A 27,994-nucleotide genomic window follows, 5' to 3' on the forward strand; every position below is an offset into this window, starting at 1 on the left:
GCGATACAAGGGAATATATTTCACTATTTCCAAATAAGAAATTTGCATTTTGCTCAGCGTTTGTGCTTGAAATATATAAAAATGACATTGTGTTTACAGTGAATTCAATTCATGCCGTTTTCTGCAGATCCCCATAAAGGTGCCTCACAAGTGGCTGGTCCTTCTTTGAGTGTTCAGTGATTTCTACAATGGCTGTCGTGACCCCAGTAGACCAGAATGGGGTGCCGCTGACCAGCGCCGACGCCTCAAAGACCGATCTGCAGGAGATCCTCCAGAACCTGTCGCAGAATGGTCACATCACGCCCAAGTCCCTGTCGCGGAGCCCCTCGCCCGCCCCGCCCTTCATGCGCCTGTCAGACAAAATCAGCTATCGCATCGCCAACAAAGAGCGCTGGTTCTCCCTGGAGTTCTTCCCGCCCAGGACATCGAGTGGTGCAGTTAATCTGGTTGCAAGGTAAATGTCTGTTGATAGCATGCCATTGTATTTTTAGTATTCTGTTGTTTTTTCTTTCTGTATTTTTACTGTCTTCACTGAGCATAATGCCACAAGGAAACATGAAATATGAAGAGTTTTATTGCCAAATGAACTAAATCCATTCTTGTTATGTTGACATGTTTGTAATTAAAGCTGTTAAAAAACGAAGAAAATAAGGAAAGAGATGTAGGCCAGATGGCTTCTATAATAAAGAAAAGAATAGAATAGGATAGAAAGTTACAGAAAACAGAAGCATTACAGTTGTTTTCCGAGTCGCCCGGTGACGTCAATATGAATCAGTCTTTTCCCGTTCTTGGAGTTTATGAAGTTTACCCTTTATTTTGCTTCCAGCTAGACTTCCTTTTTTTTTTTTTTTTTGTCAATTCTCCTCTCCCAAGAAAAGTTATTGGTCCTAGGAATTTATGAGTTTGGCATTGGCTATTTTAGTATTTTTAATATGTAGGCTGTGCATGAGTGATGTTCAACGGTTCGAAACAGCAAAAAAATCAGTGGAAATCTTTTACTTTTATGTTGAAAAAAAAAATTTATTTGATGCATTGGCAAAAAAAAAAAAAAAATATGTGGATGGGAACAAGAAATATATATGTATATCTTTTTTAATCATTAACATATTTTTTTTTTTTTTTTTTTTTTTTTTTTTCTCCCGTCGAAAACGGGAGAGTTGGAGTCTCTGGATCCTACTTCCATGGTTAAACAGCTAGATTTCTTTAAAGTGTACCAATAGTGATTACCCTGAGTAGATGTTTGCTATATATCTGTAGAATTTTTTGGAGACATGCCCTCTGCAAAATATTGGAATTTTTGTCACTCTGATTTTTCATTTATTGGGGTTTAATGTAAATTTCAAATAGTATACAAAGGCAAACATGACTTGAAATACACTGTAGACTAGTAGATCACCCGATTCTTTCAAGTGAACAATCCTGCTATCATTTTTCCAAATATGTTTAAGAGGATCATGCACTGCGTGCACGCACTCAGCTGACCGATCTACACGGAATATCTCAATATTATTTGTAGAAAGGTAGGACCCTATGCATATAACTAGAATGCTCACACATCAGTAATGGCACATACTGTACATGTAACAGAGCAGATAAACATACACTGTATGTTCGGACAGATACTTTCAGGGGCTAGAACAGGTGAATTATGGCTGCCTTACGTATTCTATCTGTGCACAAATTTGATTTCCAGGGTATTTACATGTATACACTTTAAGCACCAATGTGTACTCATAGGTGTATCTGTTCTCAGTTTACAGGGTTCATACGGGTCATGGAAAACCCGGAAAGTCATGGAATTTGGCTAAGTCTTTTTCCAGGCCTTGAAAGTCATGAAAAACTGATATTTTCATCAAAAGGTCATGGAAAGTCATGGAATTGCAAAAATTATAAAAGTTTAAGTTTGTCTGTTGTTTGTGTGAGATGTGTAGGTACCCCCTTTGCTTTGCTTTGATTTCAGATCAAATTTTCAGTCTAGTGCCTAATATGTAAAAAAAAAAAATAAATAAATAAAAAAAATTGTATAAAAGTCTTGGAAAGGTCATGGAATTCTGGCTAAAAAGGTCATGGAAAGTCATGGAATTCAATTCATGAGAGAGAGTATGAACCCTTTAATCACTTGAAGTTGAAAAACAAAACAAAACAAAAACAGCTGGTGCAAAGCTCTGCTTGACAGTTCACTTTTGTGTGAAAGAAAAAGTCAATTTATGCGTAACCAACCGTTAGAATGAGAATCCATTGTGTAGTCAAATATTTGATCCTGTGGTATTCTCCAGCCCATAACAATTGCTACAATGTACAACTTGTACAACCGTTCCATGGTGCTTTGGTGTGCTTATTGTGATTTGTAGTGTTTACAATGTAGAGTGTGTTTGTTTGTTCTGTGTCAAAAGTCTCACTGTTCCACATGGTGAAGACCATTATCATTAAACCACTCAGAATGTGTTATGTCAAGGCCAATTTTGCTGCTCCCATGCCTCAATACTCCCATGCATTGTTCAGTCAGCCATTGGGTGAAATCATCTGATTCAGGGGCTGTGAAATGAGGGGGGGGGGGGGGGGCAGAGAGAGACACATTTTTTGGCCCTTAAAAACAAAATGACCCCCCCCCCCCAAAAAAAATAAAAAATAAATAAATAAATAAATAAATAAATAAATAAAAATAAATAGATAAATAAATAAAAATAAATAGATAAATAAATAAATAAATAAGAATAAAATAAAATAAGATAAAAATGAAAATAAAAAATGAAAGAAAAAAAAATCTCCCATCACACCCTAAAAAAAAAGCCCCCATCCCACCCTAAAAAACATTCAGCAATCACTATGATTTACATTCCATTTGAAAAGACCCTTAGAGAAAAGATAAAGAAATAGAAAATATGCTTTCTTTAATATTAAGATATTTCATTTACTTGCAGGGTTTTGCCGACAGTGCCTCTTTTACAGGAAGAATGTCCCACAGTTTTTGCAATCTTTGATGCGATTATTATTCTAACACATGTTGTCCCACATTCTTGCATAAATTATCTAAAGCTCTATCTGCAGTATAAAAAAAAAATAGAATAGAATGCTTGTTAGAAATGTGCATTTACAGCTGTACGTACAATTGTAGTCCTATCTGGTAATAAAAGTTACAGGAGAAAACAACAGATGTAAATTTTACAAGTCATATGATGTTCAATTTGGTTACAGCTCGTTGTTCCGAAGGTTCGTTATATCAAACGCTCTTCAGTCCGAAGATTCCTTATTCCGAAGGTTTCTTTTTCCAAATTTCATTTTCGGATGAACAAATCTTTGGAATAATGAACCTTCGGAATAACGCCACAAATGTTCGGATTAACGAACCCTTTTTCATTTTCGGATTAACGAACCTCTAGGTATAGGAAATTTGTGTGTTTCGGATTAACGAACCTTCGGAATAACGAACAGTACCCTTCAATTTGACCACCCAGCTCAAAACCCACAAAATAGATAGAATACGATTCTCTGTAATGACCAGAATACATGTCATACTTGCCAACTAGTAAGATTTTATCAGATTCAGTAAGATTTTTTACGTTAAAAGTAGCAAAATCAGATTTTCTGTCAGAGAAATCAGATTTTTAAAAGATATTTAGATATACCTTTCATGTGTATTTTCTGAAGATTTGACTGAAAGTAAGATTTTTAACTTCAGTTTGCATATATAAAATAAGAGTTTTGCAATCCACGAGTAAGATATTTCATCTTGAAATGTTGGCGGGTATGACATGTGTATATTATAAATAAAGTGTATGTCATTTGGATGGATGGACTTACATTGTATATTTTTAACATTTGTCTAACTAAAGAGTAATCTTTTCCCTACCTACTAGTAGTCCCTGTCAAAATTTGGTGGCTTAAAGACAACCAAAATGAAGATCTAGTGCCGTTTTTTCTGGATCATATTTTTTTCAGACAGGAGCTACTTTTTATTATGTAATGGAACATACAGTGTACGTACATGTATTTATCATTGATACTTAATTGCGTGCATTACATTTGAGTGACCCTAATCTGTAAATAGCAGCACTATCTCCCTTTTCTATGAAGCTGCACAGGGCTTCTAACTCTTCAAATTCTTTTTTTTTTTTTTTTTTTGAATGGAATAGGATGGTCCAGTTTTACCAGGTTGATCATTTCTTATAAACTGTTTGCATAATTTAGTGAAAATTCATTTTGGCCCACTTTTTGTGGGTTTGGAGCTGGGCAGTCACATCTTTAGTTTTTTTTTAATTATTATTATTATTTTTTTTTTGAATGGGATAGGATGGTCCAGTTTTACCAGGTTGATCATTTCTTATAAACTGTTTGCATAATTTAGTGAAAATTCATTTTGGCCCACTTTTTGTGGGTTTTGAGCTGGGCAGTCACATCTTTATATGTACAGCAGGGTGCTACATACACCCTGTAACTTTATTTTACCACTTGCCCTGTCAGCAGATTTTCAAATTTGTTGCAAAACACTTTAATGAAACACAATGATATGAATAAACAGCACACAGTGATTCACAAAAGAGTATACAAATTTGGTCCGATCAAGTGTTCCCGTTGCATTGCTTTGGGGCTTCTTCATTGGAAAATTGCTCAAATTAAATACAAAGTGTGTTGCATCACTAAACAACCACAGTGGACTCTCATTATAACGAAGTCCTTGGGAGTTTTTTTTTTTCGTTATGTCGAAATTTCTTTGTAACCGAACAACGAGAGTGCACTGCATTATCTTTGGGCTTCTGTATGATTGACTTTGTGGGTTTGTTGGGGGAATTAGTGAAAAAAAAAAAGGTGACTTCAAAACTTTTTACATGTGTCTGAATGAATGGCGACCATAGAACAGTATGTAAATGCTGGGTGGGGCTTGATGGGAGCTCGCATGAAAGGTTACCCTATACCTGTCACTCATGACCATATTCTTAAACATCACAGCACAGTGGGAAACTTGCACATTTTACAACATTTTCCAGTACTGTTGAGATTAGCGTCTGAACCGTCTGTCAGCTATACAGTGATTCTTTATAGTATACGTCATTTCTTGATCGAGTTCTAGTATAGACTGGCTTGGGTCTGAACAGGGGGATGCTGTGACTCATTAAACATCAGATAGGAACACCACACAATATCTGTTTGTTAGCTTGGAGAGCGATGACATTGTAATCAGCCTGTATCAACATAATTATCTACCACTTGCCTAAAAAGTAACAAGGCATGGGAATGTTCCATGCTTGTACAAGATACTTGATTACATTTCACCTCAGTGTTTGGAGGTGATGTATGTACATTGTATCTGATCAATAAATATTTACCCCATGATCATCTTGGGTCTCTTACTCCGTCATTGTCTAGGTTTTTTGTGTTTTGTTTTTTTCTGGTTCATTTTTGCTATTTTTTTTTTGGTTAAATCCGACACCGTCGTTCTTACTCCACCCTGCAACTGCATGAACAAGGACCTTGTCTGACCTTCACACTTCCAAAGTCCGATAAATCACCCTATATGCCCTGGTAATGATTGCCAATTGTGTTTTCCAGATTTTTCAGGCGAGCAAATCAGATACATGAGTTCACTTTGCAGTCATCTACAGTTGTATAGCCAGTGCCCCAAAGTCAAATTCAGCTTGAATTTGACCTTGATGAATGATCACAGTTATTAGATTTTGTTTATTTTACTTTTTATTATGTTATAGATTCATTGAATGTTTATTTTTGTGTTTGTGGGGGGGGGGGGAGTAGTTAGTCAAATAGACAATTTATTTATTCAGATATTTATACACATTTTTTTTTTCAACTTGTTCCCAGCAACCAGACAGCACTTGTATCCACAGTGATTGCTCCACATAGCAACAGTTTCTGTGCATTCAAAATCAAGACAAACAGGATTCCAAGTGTGGAAATGTGTTTGAACACCGAAATAGGCTAGTACAATAGCTCATCACTATCAAAGTCCCGGGGAAAAATACTATATGTCATACATTTTTTTTTTCCTAAGCAAAGCGTTCCCTAGTAGCCCTCCTGGCATGCGTTAGGCGTGAATAATGCTCACATTATCTCTACCTTACAGGATTAACATAATTTCAATTACAATAGCCTCAACTTAAAGTATAATCAGCAGAACAGAATAGTAGAAATTTTGAAATTGGAATACTTTATAATAAAATGGTTAAATGTAGACCGGTTTGTTTACAATTTTAGCAATTCTAACCCTTTTACTCACAAAATAAAACGCCCGGTAGTTGCACAAGATGTTTATGCCATTCGCATTACACTTGTATGATTGCCTCAATGCTTCAAATGTTTAATGATCTGAATTTATCATATTTCTATTGTCCTGCCTCACCCATTTTGTTTGAAGAATTAAGCTATGGCAGTGGAATCTTTGGTGCCATCTCTTGTTCTACACATCGAGAGCTAAAGTAAATTTGATTCAATTCCCCGCCGCAGATTTGATCGCATGTTCCACGGGGGACCGCTCTTCTGTGACATCACCTGGCACTCTGCCGGCAACCCCGGGGGCAAGGCGGAGACAAGCTCCATGGAGATCGCCCGCACCATGCTGAACTACTGCGGCCTGGACACCATGCTGCACATGACCTGCGTCAACCAGACCGCCGAGACCATCACAGCTCTTCTCCAGCGGGCCAAGGAGTGTGGTATTCGCAACATCCTCGCTCTACGAGGAGGTGAGTCCATCCAGCCATGATGCCAAACCCCTACCTACCCTACCCATCCACCCCCCAATAAAAAATAAATAACATGAGTCTCATGAGCTGGACGTGTGGCTGCTTACTGTAAAACCAGGAACATTTGCGGCATGAAACTTTCAAGAATTGCTGCCCATTAAAAATATTACGAGTTATTCAGGGCTGCACACTAGCCCATTTTTTTCTACTCGTCGGACCGGTTTGTCGGACCAGTAGGTACCTACTTTTTCCATGTTTTACTGGTCCATTCCTGAAAAAGTTACTTGTCCAGCTGATTTTTACTGGTCAAGGACCGTTGGACCAGTGCCAGTGTGCAGTGTTGAGTTATAAATTGAATTGTGAAGACAGATTTCTCGCTGTTTCATGGTTACTGCAGTTTTGGTAGGCTGCAGTTCCATGTAATGTAAATCGTGATATCCTTGAGTTTGAATGATATACAACTGCATTACAAATATATTATGTATTGTATCGGTACTTTTGCATAGATCCTATCTATTCCTATCTATTTCTTTTTACCTATACATGTATCAATCTGTCTTTACATCAACTTAAAAAACAAAGTACATGGTACTGGTACTTTAAACTTGAAGGACACAATGACTTGTTATATTGCTTTCTTGTTTTTCTTGTTCTGCTACAGGTTTTGTTATTTTGTTTCTGTGTTGGATTGCATGTTTGTTTGTTTTTTCTTAAGGATGTGGTTTGCACATGAAGTGATTATTGATTTTGCTCGCTTTGTTGTACACCACAGATGTTCCGGGTCATACCGACTGGAAACCAACTCCCAATGGTTTTAACTACGCAGTGGACCTGGTCAGGCACATCAAGAACGAGTTTGGAGATGACTTTGTGATTTGTGTTGCTGGTGAGTATCATGCTTCCTATCAGACCAGACTATTATAGTGTGATACCTCATTCAGACCAATGTTAGTAGTGTGAGGTACCCCATTCAGATTAGAGTAATTGTGACAAGTGACAGTACAATATCCCTTCAAAACCTTGCCCCCATTTCATGAAGTACTTTCAAACACTGCAATCTTTATTGTTTGTGGTAATGTTCTACTCTACATACAGCTGTAGCACTACTTTTGAGCATACAAGCTTTGCTACAGAAATTATGTACGTAATATCAGTGTACTATATCTCAGTGTGAAATAGGGCCCAGATCTTTGTGATACGCATTGTAATTTTTTCAAACCAGAGCACCAGGAAAAAGTGACTTTCCCCGTTCAGACTTCATAATTTCCACCTCGTTTATTAAATTATGCACTTTGTGAGTTCTTGCTGTCTGCTGGTGTACACCACGGTGATGTAGTGTTGGCATCAGGAATGGGAAGACCTGATTCAAGCTTACCCATCGTGTAGATTTTTTTTTTTCTTGACAAGAAACGTTGACAGCATTCCAAGACAGCTTCCTCTGCTTTGTTTGTTGTGTTTACAAGAAGAAGTTTAGCGTTTCGTGCCGCCTCCCTAAAGGGTGCCAAACGCATTATGCAGTTCTTGTTATTGCTAATGCGCAGAAAACTTCTGCACATGCAGCAGAGCCCTGTCACAGATTTTTGTCAGCTTTTTTTTTCCATTGCTGCCTTTTTCTTTAGTCAGAATGAAGCTAAAACAAAAAGAGCTTAAAACTTCACAATTTTACTGGTTTGCGGTCACCAGAGTCATGCTTCACTACTGCAAAGCTTCAGTGTGATGGTCACATGATGGAAGTGAAGAAATCTTCAACAAAAATACCCCTGTATTACGACGGAACATGACCTGAATGCATTTGCAGCCAAAACTGGATGGCAACTTAGTCCCCTGAGCTATCCCATAATGCATCTTAAACATGTAGCTCGCCGCTTGACACCTACAAAGTGTAGGTATTGGCAATACCAAGAATTTGGTTGCTCATCCCTGTCTGTCCCTCTGTCCATCCCAGACTGAAAAAAGGGTTCAGTGGTTTTTCTTGTGATTTCAATATTCTTTCATTAACACTGCTGACAAGTGTATTTACAAACTAGTCTGTAGGATTTCACTCTCACTCAAATGCTATACAAGTGACCATTACTTGTCATCTTTCCATTGCCAAGGTTACCCAACCGGTCATCCGGATGCGGTGAGCTACGAGGAAGACCTCAAGTGCCTCAAGGACAAAGTGGATGCCGGAGCGGACTTTATCATCACACAGCTCTTCTTCGAGGCCAAGACGTTCCTCCAGTTTGTGAGGGACTGCCGCGCCCTGGGCATCACTGTGCCCATCATCCCTGGTGTCATGCCGATACAGGTAGGATGATGGTTGTGCAATCATCCATCCTCCATTGTGCATCGTGCATAAACCTTTTTACGTTTCACCAGGGAGGTGTAAGAAAAGGAGAGACAACTCGTTCGTAATTCATGCAAACACATATTTGGTTTCAAAGTGTTTAATACAATGGGATGTCTAGCATTCCACTATACGCTTTGAAGTCATGCTCTGCACCGCTCTAGTTGCAAGGCGAAGTTCGGAGACGAAGAACGCATTTCACCTTTCATTGAATTACAAGCTGTATTCTCCCGTAAAATTTCAAATGAAATACTTGAATTGATTAAGAGTAGTCTGGAAAGAATTCAATATTATAAACACGTATTTCTAATTTCTTCGTAATGCACAAATCGAAATGAAATGAAAATTAGGCCGTCTTAAAAACCTAATATTTTTCTATAATGCGCACATTTCCGCATGTTAGTTTTCTATCCTTTAATCTGGGATATTTTGATCTTTCAAATATAGTACTCTGCTAAAGCGTTCACCAGCGTGCTTGTAAAGTATTTGCTGTTAAAATTGTCAGTTTTACTTCTGGAGTCTCCGAAAGAGACTACATTGAGAGACCCGCTTTGCGCACGCGCAGTCATATCGCTTTTCTACGCACGAGTATTCGAACGCAGTTCCCTTATCGCAGTCGAAAATTCTGATCTTTTTTCGCATTTCGCGGTACTAACGGTTCTAGAAACCAGCAGTTAGTGGAATTTAGATTCCGCTATCTTCCTATATCGTACAACGATTATTCGGTGCTTAGCAAGGCGGCAAGCACAGCCTTTTCTAGCGGCCTCATTCCACGAAAGTCACGCGGTGGCTACGGTGATGGAGGTACAACAGCCCCAAGAACAGCTGCATCATCCGGCTAAGCCCGGCGCAGTGGCAAACACCAACGTTGTTTGCGAAGAACGTTCCCCTCCGACAGGCAAACAAGTCAAGCCGAAAAAGAAACTAGTTAAGTCGGTCACGGTTTCCGGTACTAACATGGCGGGTAAAGTGCCGCAAGCGAAGCAGGGCCCAAAGACGGCCGAAAAATCCTCGGATGTCGAGGACAGACTATCGAGACTGGAAAGTCTTCTGAGTAAAGTGGTCGACGCGCTGCCCAGTGTAAACTCCACGCCGCCGAAACCGGCATCGCGCCATTTTGTGGCGTACGATGAGGCGCACAGCGCCGGACAGTGTGAAATTCCTATGGAAACTGATTTTCAACAGTGCGGGGAGCCGCACGTGCGTGACACGGGCGAAGCCAACAGAGAAGAAGGCGAATTTGCGTCAGACGCGGCAGACGTGCTAGAAATCCCCGTTCTCGCAGCAAAATTTGCCAAGCCGGGTGATACAGGGCTACCGGTAGACGAGGACTTAGCCAGCTCTACTACTTACCTCATAAGCCACCCTCTAGAAGAAAAAGTGTTGGAAGAGACGGCATCTAAGTATCCAGCCCCGAGCAACTGTGTTTACCTCGCTACACCGAAGGTGAACGGCCCGATCTGGGATAACCTACCGCAACACACACGCAGTAGAGATGCCAAGTTACAGCGTGTGCAGAAGTCGCTGACGAAGGGCCTGAGCGCGCTAATACAGTCCTTCCCATCACCTCGGCTGACCGACACACAGCAGGACGCATTGGCGTTGCTGTGCAATGCCAATTTTGAACTCAATTCGTTGAGGAAAGAACTTATCAAGCCGGACATGGCAGCCACTTACTCTCATCTTTGCAAACCTTCCACTCCCGTCACTAAATTCCTATTCGGGGATGAATTGGGAAAGAGAATGAAAGACCTCAAAGAGGAGCAGAAAGCTGCATCAGGGGTGATGAGAAACCCAATTTCGCGGCCACAGTCTAGTACGTACCACCCGTACAGGGGAGCAGCTTTCTCCAAGCGACAATACAGAAGTGCTGGCTGGACTGCAAGTTCAGCTGCCTCAACACACAGACCAACAGCCGGCGGTAGTAGCAGGCCTTTTTTAGGTCAGCGCCCACAGTGGGGTCACAGCAAGCAGCCACCACCCCGCACAGCGAGCCGCCCCCCACAACAGGCTCCACAGCACAGGCCTCCAATGCAGCGCAAGAAATAACTACCAGCATACCCAAAGAGGTAGGTAGTTTCGATTCACATCATAATCATACCTGCATTCCCCAATGTATTTGTACGTGTGTGCAATGTATTCCAAAGAAAGCTCCAGTGGCAGTCGGAGGTCGAGTGAGGCTTTTTTACAGGCGATGGTGCCAAATCACAGCTGATCCATTTATTTTGGCAGCAATCAGGGGTTACAAAATTGAATTTGAAGAAGCATGTATGCCCCCTAGGAGGGATAAGCCCTTCATTCAATACAAACCAAACCAGCACAATTCAGCTTGTATTGACAGAGAGATCGCAAGCTTACTGACTAAGAATGTTATCGAAGAATGTGGTCATGAAGAAGGAGAATTTCTCTCAAACATTTTCACACGACCCAAGAAAAATGGGGGTGTTCGACTAATACTTGATTTGACAGATTTGAACAAGTGTGTGAGCGTACAACACTTCAAAATGGATAACATTCATACAGCTGCCCTTTTAATCTCCCCAGGAGATTTCCTAGCCTCAGTCGACCTCCGAGATGCTTACTACTCCATTCCAATTGACACTGAACACAGAAAATTCTTGAAATTTCCATGGCAAGGGAAATTTTACAGGTTCAAAGTCCTACCAAATGGGCTCAGCACAGCGCCCAGACTTTTCACCAAGCTCATGAAACCTGTTTTCGCTACACTGAGAGAAATGGGGCACATAGTATTAGGCTACCTTGATGATACTCTCATTATCGGAGAGTCAATAGAACAAACAAAGGAGGCTGTACGTGCAACCACAAATCTCCTGTCTGAGCTAGGTTTCGTAGTCCATGAGGAGAAATCTATGCTAGAACCCCAACAAGAGCTCACTTTCCTAGGGTTTAAGCTGCACACTGGTGATATGACTATCTCCTTGCCAGAAGAGAAAATGCAGGACATTATCACAGTCTGTTCAGACTTGCTTGACAATACTAGACCCACAATCAGGCAGGTGTCACATGTTATCGGGAAGATAATAGCTACTTTCCCTGGAGTCCAACATGGCCCTCTTTTCTACAGATGCTTAGAACGTGACAAAATTGCCGCCCTTAAAGCTAACAAAGGCCGTTTTGACAGACCTATGAAGCTGTCATTAGAAGGGAAAGAAGAGCTCAAATGGTGGATTAATCATGTCTTTGAGGAGTGTGCACCAATTAAGCGTAACAGACCTACACTTGAGCTGCGTACAGACGCTAGTGGGCTTGGTTGGGGAGCCACAAATCTGTCCATTGAAACAGGAGGCAGATGGAACGATCTTGAAATGGAAAGAGCTAGAAAGAATGATATCAATTACCTGGAGACATTGGCAGCCGGGTTTGGACTGAAGTCCTTTTGCTCTTCTTTACATGATGTTCATGTCCTCCTTAGGTCAGACAACACAACAGCAGTTGCTTATTTGAATAACATGGGGGGTATTAAGTCCAAGGACTGTGACAGTGCAGCTAGAGACATCTGGAGGTGGTGCATGGAACGTAATATTTGGGTTACTGCAGCACACCTTCCAGGGAGTGAGAACACTGAGGCAGACAGCAGGTCTAGAAAGTTCAGTGACCGAAATGAATGGATGCTTAACAAGCAAGCCTTTAACAAACTAGTTTCAGTTTTTGGGCTTCCAGACATTGATCTCTTTGCGTCCAGACTAAACAACCAACTTGAGAGATATGTCACTTGGTTGCCAGATCCAAATGCAGAAGCCGTAGATGCATTTACGTTGGATTGGGGAGAATTCAAATTCTATGCCTTTCCCCCATTCTGTCTCATCCCAAGATGTCTTCAAAAAATTAGAACAGATAGAGCTGAAGGCATAATGGTAGTGCCAAATTGGCCCACACAGGCATGGTTTCCTAAGCTGAAAAGGATGTTAAAGGGTGAAGCAGTGCTAATTACAAGGAGTAGGAACCTATTAACGCAACCTGTTACGCATGAACCACATCCCTTGTATGATCGAATTGATCTTCTCTGTTGCAGGTTATGCGGCAGCCCTTCGAAAGGACAGGACTAAAGAAGGAAATTGTGGACATTTTGGCCGCTTCTTGGAGAGCCTCTACCCAGAAGCAATATTGTGTGTACATAAAGAAGTGGAAAGACTTTTGCAAGAGTAAGAAGAAAAGCCATCTTCACTCTAGTGTTCAGTTTGTTTTAGAATTTCTTAGTGAGCTTTTTCATGTAGGAGGTCTTGGATACAATGCACTCAACACAGCAAGAAGTGCGCTCGCATCATTCCTAGTTCTTGAGGATGGTGCCTCTACAGTTGGGAACAACATTTTGATATCAAGATTTATGAAGGGAGTTTTCCATCTCCGAACCCCAAGACCTCGCTATGTAGATACTTGGGATGTAAATATTGTGTTTTGCTATCTCAGAAAGCTGTCACCGGCAAATGCACTGAGCCTACAAGATCTCACCAAAAAGCTATGCATGCTCATGGCTCTCATCTCAACACAGAGAGCACAGTCGTTGCAGCTCCTGAATTTGGACAACATGATACTCAAGGGATCATCAGTTACATTTCATTTCAGCGAGCTACTGAAACAAAATAGGCCAGGAAACGCTGGCTACACACTGAGCATGAGAGCCTACCCTCCAGATCGTCGATTGTGCGTTGTCAACTACATCAAAGCCTACATACGGAGGACTGAGGAAATTCGAGGCCAAGAGCGTCGGCTCTTTATTAGTTTTCGCAGACCCCATGCGAAAGTTACGTCACAAACCATCTCCAGGTGGATCAAAGATGTTATGACAGCGGCAGGAATCGACACTTCAAAATATAAGGCTCACTCAACAAGAGCAGCTGCGACGTCAGCTGCACACAGAGCAGACTTGCCAGTTTCGTTTATCCTTGAGAAGGCAGGCTGGACGAATGAAAAGACTTTCAGAAAGTACTACAGAAAACCTTTGCTGGATGGGAGCAAGTGTCTTTCAACTGCTCTACTAAAATGACCAGGCAAGGTAAACAATTTACCGTTTTGGTAAATGACAATTCATAGTCATTTCTGTTATATTTCTTACAAATATGGCTACTGGGCTTCAAAATCTCAATGTAGTCTCTTTCGGAGACTCCAGAAGTAAAATAGAAAGATTAAATGAGAACTTACCTGTTTGAAATTTGATCTTTATTTTACGAGGGAGTTGTAGGAAGAGAATACATTCCCTCCTCTCCCTCCCAAAGTTTCAAACGTGAAGCTAAGTTCTCCATAATCTTTCAAATATCCAGCAGCCACATTTGATGCTTCGAAAAATGACTGCGCGTGCGCAAAGCGGGTCTCTCAATGTATTCTCTTCCTACAACTCCCTCGTAAAATAAAGATCAAATTTCAAACAGGTAAGTTCTCATTTAATCTTTCTATTTTACACTGCATTTTGATTCGCTGCTCCAATTCAAGGTACACAAATTCATTGTTGCCATCACATTGAAAGAGAGGGAGCGAAATGCAGTAGGGGCAAGTATTTCTAGATGTGAGAGCGCTAGTCCCGATTATTGATGCTCTCTTTTGTCAAAGCACCTGATTTCCACCTGTAGTTAAGTGCATAACTTCTCGGCGGTGCCGCGCATCCTTCAAAGGAGAGCAGGAGTTGTCTCTCCTTTCCTTACACCTCCCTGGTTTCACGAAACCCCGTGACGGATTTTTACCAAACTTGGCAGGAACAGATGTAGCACTCCTGGGGTGATAGGATCTCAATATGTTCAAATGAGCACCCAAATTTTTTGGATATGCTAGAATATTTAGTTTGATCTTTGCCATTTAATGCTTTGTTTTGTCTAATCATCAAAATATACATATATGTATGGTAATATTTGATATAATGCCAGTCATGTATGCATACACTTTGCCGTTAAATTCAATCCGTAATGTAGTCTCTATCTGTTCTAATGCATTTATTGTGATCTTCTGTATGTGCTTTGTTTGAGTGGAAATGCCCAAGCTAAAATCAAGTGAAGGGAAAAGATGTTTATATCCACTTAATTTTCCTCCCCCCCCCTCCTCCTGTGGCAGGGTTACCACTCCCTGAGAAGCCTGGTCAAGTTGTCCAAGCTGGACGTTCCCCAGAAGATCATGGACGTCATCGAACCCATCAAGGAGAATGATGCGGCCATCAGGAATTATGGCGTCCACCAGGCTGTCTCCATGTGCAAAGAGTTGTTTGACAGGTGAGGGAGAAGAACGATGCCCTCTTTTATTTTCTTGTTGCTATGGAGACCCGGAGACCCTACCATGGCAGCTGACAAAAAAAAAAGATTTGTGGGCCTTCTGAAGGAAATATGAACACCCAAAATACAGTTGTAAAGAAGGTCTTGCCTGGGGGGCTTGCAGCAATCCAAACATCTGAAGAATTTTGAAATAGTTTTTTTCAAGTGGCGTGCCATGTAAGTTTAGGTTGCATTTATCAACTTTCCTCCGTTTGAAACACTCTTTAATGAGTGAAACACATTTTGATAGCCACTATCAAAATGCATTTGCAAGCACCTTTCAGATCGTGTTTCTGGAGTTATTGCATTTATCAACTCTGTGGTGAGTTGATTGGGAGATCTTGTCACTGCGCAGCTCCACTGCTCAGTTTGACCAGAGGAGCGGAGATGTGTAGTTGGCAGTGTTTGGCATGGGCAGATCGGAGATATATTTAAAACGCGTTTCAAAACAACTTTGCGTTAATTACCTCTACAGAAAGAGGGTCCTGGCTCGAAAGCGGTTGCGATTGAACTTTTTTCAGCGTTTTGGAAACCCATTTCTAGCCGTATAATCAAAACAGCTTTACATTTATCAACTGCCCAAAACTCTCTGAAAATTGTTTGGAAACCGTAATTCTGTGCTGGAAGTGAGTTGATGAATGCACCAAAAGTAATATATTGGGGGGAGGGGAGGTGAGCTAAACCCCATGTCTTTTTTTGGGGGGTGGGGGGTGGGGGCAAGGGTTGGTTTAATTAACCCGTTGAGGACGAGTCCCGAGTATACTTGGGCAGTGGTCTATGGGAAACGCGTGTTGTAGCAAAATCAGCCTTCCTCAATGGGTTAAGACACAAATTTGCTGGTACCGTAAAAAAGTCTATTGGAACTTAGTGTTACGTGGTTTCTTTTTCACAATCCACTTGACACATTCTCTTCAGTGTTTGTCTTTACTGTCTTCCTTCTAGACAAATATTTGTTCGAACGGTGGAGTGCAAAGACTGCGATGGGACGGAAAGGGACATGAACTTTAGTGTATGTTCATGTGTGACTCAGTAGGCGTTGTACTAAAATGTACTTTATGCGAGAGTGGGCAGGAGCAGGGTATGTTTGTTGGCAAAACCAAGGGATTGGCAGAGGGACGAGTACAGGCACTGCTGCCATTGTTCCTTTGGTAGGAAACAAGATCCTGGTCCCTGGTTTTTGGGGGTTCAAAATTAGTTGGGTATGCAGCTTCTATCATATGTGCCAAATGCATTGCAAATTCGAACAAGTGGCCCACTAACGTATAGTCATATTTCTAGCCTTGTTCTTTTGTAATACTAAGAACACAATACATCAGTACTTTTACAGTATTTACTTGTATGAATACAAGTGTGATGTGCTGTAAAACGAGGAATGTTTGCGTGCATTTTAATGTCGCAAATTTCGCGAGTGGCAGCATTCGCAAAATTAAATTGCACACAAAATTTCTTGTCTGCACAATATGCATTGATGCCAGTGGCAGTTCGCTAAAATTTCATGCCGTGAGAAAAACCGTCGGCTCCAATTTGCAAGATTTTCATGCCACGAGTATATCGTGTTTTACAGTAGTTCTGAAATATTAATTTCATATGAAATTTATAAAGCATGCACCTCCTAGACAGTCTCCTCTCTTTTTTATTAGCTGTAATTTACAAGAAGGGAAAGCCTATAAGTCTTTAGATAATTCTTCATATAAAGGTAGCAGTATATGCTTGAATTGCTTTTAGAATGTGAGTGAGATCATCAAGCTCAGATTTTGTACCCCCCCCCCCCAGTTTAAAGGTAAAACGCAGTACTGGTATGCCTGCAGAACTGTCAAATTTCATTTCAAAATGTGCACGTACGCCTAAGAAATATGTGGAATAATGCTGTAATAACAAGATATCCGTTGGGTAATGACGAAAATGCAAAATAAACAAAAAAGGTTCGCCAGAGTTGCAATCTCAGAACTACTCGTCATCCCAGGAAATCATGTCAGCCAGGTAAATTTCTTTGTAGACTCTTTCAATATATGTACTGCAAGCAAAAATGAAATGGTGCCAGACAGGTTCTCAAACCCTTACTAGAACTGTGTTTTCACTTTAAGACAGCCGGATAATCGTTCCCTGGGGGGGAAAAAAATGACAGGTAGGTACCGTAGAGTTTAGAGTACCGATAAAAGGAAGTACCCTAGTGCTCGGGTCCCTGAGGAAGGAAGCAGCACATGGTGGTGTTGTGGAGCTGACACTCCTCAAGAGCACATTCAGCTCTCAGCTGGCTGGGGCATGGAGAGGAAGAAGCCAACAACGGTGTCTTGCACGACTGTATCACGTGCAAGCCATGCATGCTTTTGATATTATGTTCTCTCCAGATTGGCCAACATTTTTTGATATGAGCTGGTGACAGTGTTGGTATGGGCAGACTTGCTCAAGGTCAAGTGTCGCTGAACTTGGGCAGGAAGTGGCTTGTTCCAGCTGTAACTTCATCCTGTGAATGTTTTGATAGTGGTAGTATAACTTGGTAGGTGGGGCAGAAGCAGTGACAGTTCTTTCCATGATATTGTATAGTGAAAATTCAAGGTCAAAGGTCAAATGTCTATGGATGAAAAAAAAAGTCCAAAAATAATTCATCATCATTTTATTATATCATGATTTTACTATCATCTACATGTATTATCGTTTCCAGTCATCACTTTAGCTAGAAGTGTCCGGTATTGATTAAACGTGGTGGGCAGGGTGGAAACAAATTTATATTTATTTTGCATGAACAAGACAGTGGTGATGGGCAGTGGTCAAGGTCTTTTGTCACTATGGATTGGGTCAAAAGGTCATGTGTGCACTGACATGCACATGTGGAAGGAAGGCCTCTCTCTTGCATGTATTTTCATCCATGGACTAAGTCCAAACTGTAGATTTAATTTGAGCGGTGAATTTGAGCCCTCATAATCATGTACATGATATATACATAATTCCACATGAAATAATGCATTTTTCTGCCTGTACTTCAGCACTGTTAAGATAATCTGCCAAAAAGGGGTGAGCGATAGCCGTGTGCATCCAAAGCATGTGGTTACAACCTTGATCCCTTGAATATATGCACCTCCCTCCCCCTTCACAAAAAAAGAACAAAATGATGAAGAAGGAGGAGAAGAAAACATAATTATAAACAAACACACATAACACACAAATGCAATGAGACAGACAGACAGTGCTATGGAGAAACACACTTTAAAGACAAAAATCCAACCAGAAACAGTGTCAGTAAAACAGACAGCCTGACAGGTGAATGCGCAAAACTAGCAAAATCAAAATGTTCACCACCTTGTCTTTCTCCCCTTCTCGCAGCGATGAAGTTTTCGGTGTCCACATCTACACCTTGAACCGAGAAGTGGCCACCATCGAGATCCTCAAGGCGCTGGGCATGTGGTGTGAGGAACCAAAGAGATCGTTGCCATGGAAAACCACGGCTAACCTGAAGAGGAAACAAGAAGATGTCAGGCCCATCTTCTGGGCATCCCGACCAAAGAGCTACGTGTACAGGTACGAGCCCCAACCACCACCCCCCCCCCTTTTCTTACTGTGTTTTAGACTTGCACTTCCTTGACCTGAACTCTAGCAGGTAATTCATAGTATACAATGTAGACCAGTAGAATTAGAGTGAGATGGATGCTTTAGAATTCACATGAACTGCAGACCAAGCTTTGAGTTTGATTATCGCTCTTCATTGTTTTTTTGGTTTTTCTTTTTTTGAGTGGGGGGGGGGGGGGTGTGCAGGGATGGGGTTAAGCATGTACCTTCTCTAAACTTGAGAATAAGAAATTGGAATCAAAGGCTGTATAGTATTGTATTATGTTGTATTGCATTGTATTGTATTGTATTGTATTGTATTGTATTGTATTGTATTGTATTGTATTGTATTGTATTGTATTGCATTGTATTGCATTATATCATGTTGTATTGTGATATCATATTATTTTTCGTAATCTCCGTTGTTCGTTAATATGAGATCCCACTTGTACGCATGCGCAACAATGTGAAGAGATATATATGTGGAGATAATTGGTTTCAAGTACAGTGCGCTGTCATTATCCCGAAGATGGCTTTAACAAGATTTTTGATACAACTATGTGAAATTCAGGTCCCAAAATAATTATTTATGAACCCCAAAAAACAGAAATATGCGTGTGTGTGTATGACTTTTTTTATTTTGTATAAATGTGGTAAGATTAAAATCATCAATAACAGATGAATAACTAGGGGATCCAAGATGCAAATCAGTCACTACTCCACCCAAACTGACAAACATTGCATGTCCTGTTCACTCAACACAGGACACAAGACTGGGACGAGTTCCCCAACGGGAGGTGGGGGGACTCCTCCTCGCCCGCCTTTGGTGAGCTGCGCGACTACCATCTCTTCTACCTGACCAGCAAGTCGGCGCCCAAGGAGCTGCAGTCCATGTGGGGCGAGCAGATCATGTGCGTGGAGGACGTGCACGAGATCTTCACGTGCTACTTAACCGGCGCCCCCAACAGATACGGCAAGAAGGTGAGCGTCGTGGGAATAAAAGACAAAACCCCAAAACAAGGAGGGAGCCACTACTATGTGGACCCTGCATCAAAACCCATGAAAAGTCACTTTGGATGAATTTTCAGCAGGCATATGAAGTGAAACTCATTTTTTTAGGTCAGCATGGTTGATAAAGCGGTTTCAGTGTTGTTTCTTGCCTGCCAGAGATATCCTTTTTCTGTATTTGATTGGAATCACCTATTGTACACACCCAATAGCGGATGACACAGTGGGCTTGCATAGACCCTTAGTGGTGATGATGAGGATAATAATGATGATGATGATGATGATAATAATAATAATATTAATCATAAAAATTGCATATCTGTGGCACTTTATACTAGTGTTTCCAGCACACTTCTTAACTTCTTATTTAACTTCAATGCTCCTGATCTGAAGAGTTGCACTGCGGCATTTTTTGTTATTTTCCATCCTCTATGTGGATTTTTCAGGAACATTCAAATTTGATAAGTGCAATCATTCTGCTGCTAGTGGTGTTATAATATTGTAATCATTATATTACAGTGGTATTCCTTTCATTCGTCTGACCCAGGTCACCAGGATGCCGTGGAATGACGACGAGGTTTCCCCAGAGACGATCCGCTTGAAGGAAGAGCTGGTGTCGGTCAACAAGCGCGGCGTGCTGACCATCAACTCGCAGCCAAACGTAAACGGTGCGCTGTCCTCTGACCCGGTCGTGGGCTGGGGGGCAGCTAACGGTTATGTTTACCAAAAGGTAACATAAGCCTGTTGACCGGTAGCGTAAGGTACTCGCGTGGCCGACGTGGTGGTAAAGCTGTCCCTCTCTCTTTCTTCCTCAGCATCACTCCTGGCCACTTTGGCTCTTTCCTGATACAACCTGGCTCTGTATGGTAGCCATCAGTTACAACTCACTTTACATGCCTTGATTGATATTAGCCACATATCTAACCAAGTTTCTTTGACACAAGTTTTTCTGACACTCGGACTCTTTTGCTTTATCCTCTTGTTTGAAATCTTCCTAACTCTGTGTTTCTAATGGCCACATAGCTCATCGTTCATGCATGTATGCAACCGACAAGATCTCTGTTCTGATCTGCCGTGATCTCAGAATGTGCACTTCTAAAACCGTATCATTGGTCGATGAAAAGTAGGCTGACTTTACATACTGATTACGATTTTGCTTTATATGATCAAAGTAAAGTGCTGAAACAGACATTCACGCAAGATCAACCATGTTTTGCTGTGCAGCATACATGTATGAATTGCACTGGTAGCAGTTTCCTCTATTTGCATTTCTTTGTGCATGCAATGTACGAATGTAGGGTGCTACAGTTTTTCTTTGTCAGGATCATCAAAACAAAATAAAACAATAAAAGGAATTTGCAGTGCAAAAATCAAATTGGTATTAGTCCCCAAGCCACTGGTTTGTAGAAATTTTTATGGTTGGCATTTCATTTTTCTGGCAGACTTGTAACTGTGGACACTTTGTTGTACAGGCTGTTACTTACGACAAATGGCATTAAAAGTTTGTTAGTGCATTTTGGCCCATCGATATGTGACCTGCTACAACAGATGGATCCAAAAGTCCAAAATATCGTACTTAACACGACTCATAAAACTACTCGGTTTGCAGATATATTAGTGATTTTATGAGACCATGTCGAGTGGTCTAGGAAATCAGCGTTTCAAGAAAACCGCCCTCAAAATTTTCTTTCCAACATAATTGTGATCAAGGGGAGGTAAGACAGTTTTCACCTCTTGACGATAAAAGGTCTGCTCATAGCAACCTCTGCAAAGTTCATTCAAGCTTAGCGCCAGTCATCTGCACACGACCTATCAGTAACCAGGGTGCCACACACTGACCAATAAGATCACTCCCTCCTTGCTAAGGGGCGGAGTCTATCTGCGGCGCTAAATCCAAATTTTTAGATGCGTTTCTGTTCCCTTGAAAGTCAGAAGATCATGGCCCCCAAAAATGCTAATTTCTTGCCTTTTCTTTGATCATTTAGCCTTGAAATTGTGGCAGAGGATAGACAATCATTTTGACCGATTTTGATGATCTGACATCAAACTCAATTTTCTCCGCTCAACCGTCAGCGACTTTCGGATCCTTTTGTTGTGGCGGGTCACATATGTCTTCATGTGTTGAAAAAGAGCCACACATACAGAACAGAGAAGAGATGGGAAAAATAAGATTAAAAAAAACAAAAAGTGCACTTGCTGCTTCAGTTGTGTTCAGGCGCTGACCCTGAAACAACCAGAGAGAGCCAATAAGGGCCATTGAAAAACTTTGAATCAACTTATTTATGGTAAAGAATGCACTTTCAGATGTCATAGATGTTTACTGTCACCTCCTTTTAAATTAGCATGATTCACTTTGATAACTACCATTCAATAGAATAGTTATTTTAACAAATTGATACAAAATTTAATGTAGTACAAAATGTTGAAAAGAAAACCGAAAACTAATTCATGTTTGTTTTGATTGTTTGTTTGTTTGTGTATTTGTTTGTTTTTAAAGGTGCCATACTTTCCATTCAGTGTTATTGAAAAACATGCATATGACACATGGTGTGATTGAATGTTGATAAATGTATCGAGTCCTTAGCACTCATATTCAGTGAGAGGGCAACCCAACCTAAAATGTCAGTTTCTTGAGGTTTCATTTTCACTTTTCTCATTTTTGAATGTGAGATAGCTGTTTATATATACGAAGGCTGTGGAAATGTATTTTTTCTTTTCATGAATATTATTATGAAGTAGATAACAGGAACTAGATTTCACTTTTCTTTGAGGGTGCTATGTTAGCGTTATACAGTGTATCCGCAAGAAAGATAGAAACAAAGATGAGCTTTGAGACCAAGACAGCAAAAGGATCTTGTTGCAATAAAGACATTGATAATTTGATATATCAGTAATTAAACACAAAAACTTCTTAGACATCCCCCACATACACACTTTGAAACCCCTATTAACCCTATTCTAACTGGGCTATTTGAGACCAAGTTTTTACTGGGGGGGGGGGGGGGGGTTCAATTTCACCCCCCCTTCAGATCTCGGCCGCCGATTGCGCGATCGCCGCAAAATTTTGCCTGATCATAGAGCCGGATGTCAACTACAAGATTACATGGTCATACAATAGAAAAATGTTGATTTCATATTTTTTAATAAATTAATTATGCAAATTAACGCATGAAATCATATTTTCACCTATAACTCCATCAAAAAGACTGAAGGATTATTAAATTTTTGTGTCAGAGTTCCTCAAGACACATCAAACAATTTTCTTGTAAAAAAATAGTGCAATCAAAATCATTTTCTTTTGTTTTTTATTGTTTTGTTAATTTCTTATGTATTTTATTGTTTTTCAATCTTTTGTTTTCTATTGTTTTTTTGCCAAAATTTGTTGGAGGCACTTTTTCAAGCTTATCTACATTAAAATTGATTTATTTCAATGGTTAAAAGTTGAAATAATCTAATTTATATCAATTAAACAAAAAAAACACAGTTTGCATTGGATTTGCACACGAAATCATGAATTTGAGCGGTTTTCAGGTTGACATGCATATGCAAAACATTGCATAACTTCAGAACGGTGTACCCGGACGTCGCAAATTTGGTCTCAAAATATGCGGGAGACTTCAATGAAAAAAGTCATGAAACGACACGGCAAAATCTTTGCGCGTTGCGGAATCGTGGCGCGAAACGTCGCAGTCTTAATTGGCTAGTATGCTCTGAGGTTAATTTTTGCTGTAGCAATTATCGTCTTCATTTCAGTAAATTGGCAACTCTGATTCTTACTGCAAATCCAGTATTAGAGAGAGAGATAGATGGACCTGAATGCATTCAGTAGATCTTCACTAAAATCAGAAACAAAACAAAACAACAAAAAATTAAAAACAACCAGTTTGAGGCAAATATACTGATCTTCATCTTAAAAAACAAAATGTGTTGCCAACTTTAAAGATTCTGGAATTTGAAAGGTTTTTATAGCTGTAGTAATTATACTATTAACCCGTTGAGGCCTAGTCCCGAGTATACTCGGGCAGGTGTCTATGGGAAATGCGTGTTATAGCAAAATCAAACCGTCCTCGACGGGTTAAGAAATTTATATCATTGTTGATAACAGTATTGCCAATGAAGAGCTCATATGAAAGAGAGACTTTTGCCCTACTTCATGTAATACGAAGAAGGAATAGTAAATGTTGTAAGAAAAAGGCAGAGCAGCACCAAACCACAGAAATTGTTCTTTGGGACTGTTGGGTGAAATAATTTCTATTTATTATATTGTTTATATGGTAACATGGCCATGGGTTAATGATTTCTTCTTTTTTTTTTTTTCAACACTAATAGCCATGAACGAGGAGGTCCATTTCTCACCTTGTCGCCTTTTGTCGCTTTTGTCCCCGTTTTCTGTTTATGGTGTCATCTCTCTAATGCAGGCATACCTTGAGTTCTTCTGCTCCAGAGAGAACGTGGCTGCCTTGCTCCACATTCTCCAGGACTACCCACTGGTCAACTACCACGTGGTCAACCACAAGGTTAGTTGCCTCTCAAGTTACCTTTATCAATTAAGCCTCCAGTACATAGTATCTAAGGTCATAGGTGACTGCCCAGCTCAAAACCTGCACTAAGAATGACAGAGGAGATGTTTCTTGACAGAAAGTGAGAAAAAGTGACATCATAACCAGTCATTTGACCGCTGCCTTTATCTATTCCATACAGGGCACCGACGTTATCACCAATGCTGACCGTCTGAGACCAAACGCTGTGACATGGGGAGTGTTCCCCTGTGCTGAGGTCAAACAGCCGACGGTCGTTGACCCCGTCAGTTTCATGTCATGGAAGGTGAGTTTTGAGTAGCTGTCACAGTTTCCTCTACAAATTGTCAAACAAACAAACAAACTAGCCAAACAAAATCGCCTGATTTCCCAGTTATAGAAATCTTTTGTTCTGTCATCAATAACAGCTGCGCTGCATGCCTCGCCCTTGACCAGAAACTAGAGGAGGAACTCCAATGCACATATGAAAACCTAAAAAATATGCAGCTTGAACTCCCAAGTTCATTGACCCTACCTGCCAAAGTATTGAAAAATCCTTCATACATGACGCAAATCTCTCGTTTGAAGAGGCTACACCCCCGTAAATAATGCCAGTGTATATCTTGGCAATCAATGACTTAAAACCAAAGATATAAAACACCTGTTTCTTGACCCTGGCCTAATCTAAGCATCAGTCATCGCCACAGCGCCACGGGGGGGGGGGGGGGCACCGCGAGAGGAGGAGGAGATTGTTTTGGTTTTGGCATGGGCTATGTAGCTCCATGGTGCGTGTGTGTGTGTGTACGTGTGTGTGTGTGTGTGTGTGAGTGTAGACATTCAGCGTATGCAGACAGAGCATGCCTGTACTGCAGTGACCAGAACTATTGTCATTCCATTTTGTCTCTCCCCCATCTCTCCCCCCCCCCCCTCTCTCTCTCTCTCTCTCCCTCTCTCCCTCCCTCTCTCCCTCTCTCTCTCTCTCTCCCTCTCTCTCTCTTTCTCAATGATCCAGTCAGCAGGCTGATTGTAACCAGGGAGGTAGTCTCACCTCCCCGTTTAACTCACTGCCAAATAGCACATTTGTCAGCACCGGCAAACTGGCAATGCTCTCCTTCTTATTCCTGTATTTTCGTTATTTACGGGTCAATTTTTTTCGTTCGAAATGTAAAATGGATGACCATAGAATTTCTCAATAGAATATAAAATTGAAAACTTTAAAAAGGATAGAGAAAATTGAGTTCACTTTGAATGGTCTGCCACAGGCAGATATCCTTACCATGCTCTTTCGTAATACGACAGCTGCTGGAGTCATCAAACCCTGGCTTGGCCTCCAGGTTTGTCACGCCTGAGCAGAAAGTTTATTTGCAATGGACAAGTACTTCGACTCCCAACTCCCAAACGACAAATATACGCACCCCACTTTGGGGAACCCCAGTTGGGGACTCGCCTCAAACGAGGGACTGACGGCATGAAAGTTTCCTGGATCATGACTAAAATTTAATCATCTGTTCCTTGTTTCATTCTCACCCTTTTTTGCAAGTTTCATCCAAATCCGTTCACAACTTTTTGAGTTATTGTGCGCACAGACAAACCAACGGTCACGAAAACAACCTCCTCCCTTGGTGGAGGTAAAAATATGCAGCATGCATGTAGTTTATAGTGGGCCACTATAGCCAAGCCTTCCAAAAGCTATTTTCCCCTCTGTTGGATATACTATACTGGGAACAAGAAACTAGGAGGATTTTGGCTTGGTGACAGAGATTTCTCAACAACCCAGGGGATAGGCCTATGCAGTTTCCGTTGCAAGACAACGGACATTTCTAGTATAGATTGTCAGCCATCAGACTGCATTATACTGATTGGGGATTTATACCGGTTCTTTGCCTATGTCATCTGATAGGACGAAGCCTTTGGCCTCTGGCTCGAGTCGTGGGGAAATCTGTACGAGGAGAACTCCACATCGCGGCACGTCATCCAGTTCATCCACGACACTTACTACCTGGTCAACCTTGTCGACAACGACTACGTGAAGGGCAACATCCTCTTCGAGATCCTGGAACGCATGCTGTCCAGACAGAAGACGTCCACGGATGAGTGCGAGCTGGAGGAAGACATCGAAGATGGTTGCTCGGCAACAAAGAAAATGAAGGTAAACATTCTTATAACACCTCATGATTAAAAGGTATAGTGTTGGTTGAGGTAAGAATTCAGGTTTTAAATTCTTGCAAAATACTTTTTGAAACCACTGTATGAAATGTTAAAAAGCATACAATTATAAGAGGAACTCTATTAAAGCTCATTTGATGATAATCGGTTTTGAAATGGCTGAGACATCATAAAACAGAGTAAGACAAAGCAATCTAATATAGGATCTCTTTGTCATGGATATCTCAGCTGATTCAAAGCTGATTTTCATCAAATGAACTTTTGATTCCTCTTAGAATAATGTTTTTTTCATATTTAATTATTATTTTAAAAAAAAAGAATAAACATTGGAAATGTCAAGCCCCATCTCAACCAAAACTGTACCATCCCTTTAACTATTTTTTTTTTTCAATTTACTAGAAGGGCTAACAGTCTTTATTCAATTGTTGATCACTATACTGTAAAAGAGGAAATTTACACGTGAGTAATTTTTGCTCTCTGCAGGGTATTAAGATGAGTTGCAGTATTTTTTTTTTTTTTTTTCAGTTCTGCGGAATCAATATGTAAAAAATTGGTATTCCATACAAGGGGACTTCCCTTTCCAGTTTTGTGATCTATGATAATTTTGGGATTAACCAAAAAGGTTTGACTGAAGTTGAGACTTCAACTGGATGGTTGATACTGGATGGTGATGTATCGATTTTTGGTTTATGGACAAGTTCACCTTTATTAACATAAGGATTAAGAGAATGCAGCAATATTAGTAGAACACATCAGTGAAAGTTTGAGGAAAATTGGACATTCGATGCAAAAGTTATGAATTTTTAAAACTTTTGTGTTGGAACTGCTGGATGAGGAGACTACTTAGGCTCGTGATGTCATATGAGTACAACAGTATAAAGAAAATGTAAAGAAAATTCAACATATTTTCACTTTTTTCGCATACACATTTGTAGTAAAAGAGCACTTGACTTGCCTCTTTCTATAGGCAATGGGAATAATATTATCCATAACTTTATGTCAGTAACGAGTCAAGGGAATGTGTACTTTTTTCAAAAGATGAAATTTTGTGAAATTCTCTTTATATTTTCCTTATATTGTTGTACGCATGTGACATCATACACTGCAGTAGTCTTCTCATCCAGTGGTGACTGCACAAAAACTTCAAAAATTCATAACTTTTGAACGGATTGTCCGATTTTCCTCAAACTTTCAATGATGTGTTTTACTAATATTGCTACATGCTCTCAATCCTTATGTTAATTAAGGTGAACTTGTCCTTTAATATTTCACATTTTTGTTGTTAACCACTTCAAATTTAGTAAGGATGCCATAACTACCCACATCTGTTATGCATAAATGTTTACATTCTTGAGCAAATATTGGCAGTTTTGCAGACATATAAGAACTATGTTTTCCCTTGATTGATATTTCTGACGGTTATTTTGCAGGTGTCGGACGGAGAGACCACAGAAGGCATGCAAGACTGAAGTCTGTCTCCCT

At 40.5% G+C, this 27,994-nt stretch overlaps 2 protein-coding genes across 2 annotated transcripts; both read left to right on the plus strand.

Moving 5' to 3' along the window:
- Positions 1-132: 132 nt before the first annotated feature.
- Positions 133-27,981, plus strand: LOC140238671 (methylenetetrahydrofolate reductase (NADPH)-like). The gene is made up of 12 exons (XM_072318572.1): positions 133-454; positions 6,457-6,695; positions 7,468-7,581; positions 8,792-8,985; positions 15,085-15,239; positions 18,600-18,794; positions 19,586-19,802; positions 20,377-20,559; positions 24,248-24,346; positions 24,531-24,653; positions 26,247-26,495; positions 27,943-27,981. The coding sequence occupies exons 1-12, from the start codon at positions 189-191 to the stop codon at positions 27,979-27,981; spliced, it is 2,073 nt and encodes a 690-aa protein (XP_072174673.1). The 5' UTR covers positions 133-188.
- LOC140238822 (uncharacterized) lies at positions 9,553-14,109 on the plus strand. Its single transcript, XM_072318720.1, has 2 exons — positions 9,553-11,093; positions 13,058-14,109. The coding sequence occupies exon 1, from the start codon at positions 9,823-9,825 to the stop codon at positions 11,071-11,073; it is 1,251 nt and encodes a 416-aa protein (XP_072174821.1). The 5' UTR covers positions 9,553-9,822; the 3' UTR covers positions 11,074-11,093; positions 13,058-14,109.
- Positions 27,982-27,994: the final 13 nt, after the last annotated feature.

The sequence above is a fragment of the Diadema setosum genome, chromosome 15 (assembly GCF_964275005.1).
Source record: "Diadema setosum chromosome 15, eeDiaSeto1, whole genome shotgun sequence".
Taxonomy (NCBI): Eukaryota; Metazoa; Echinodermata; class Echinoidea; order Diadematoida; family Diadematidae; genus Diadema; species Diadema setosum.

Bases quoted from the DNA above. Each gene is read 5' to 3' on its own strand.
- LOC140238671 (XM_072318572.1), top strand. From the start codon at position 189: ATGGCTGTCGTGACCCCAGTAGACCAGAATGGGGTGCCGCTGACCAGC. The intron at 7,582-8,791 runs GTGAGTATCATG...TCCATTGCCAAG, and splicing joins CTTTGTGATTTGTGTTGCTG to GTTACCCAACCGGTCATCCG. The intron at 20,560-24,247 runs GTAACATAAGCC...TCTCTAATGCAG, and splicing joins ACGGTTATGTTTACCAAAAG to GCATACCTTGAGTTCTTCTG.
- LOC140238822 (XM_072318720.1), top strand. From the start codon at position 9,823: ATGGAGGTACAACAGCCCCAAGAACAGCTGCATCATCCGGCTAAGCCC.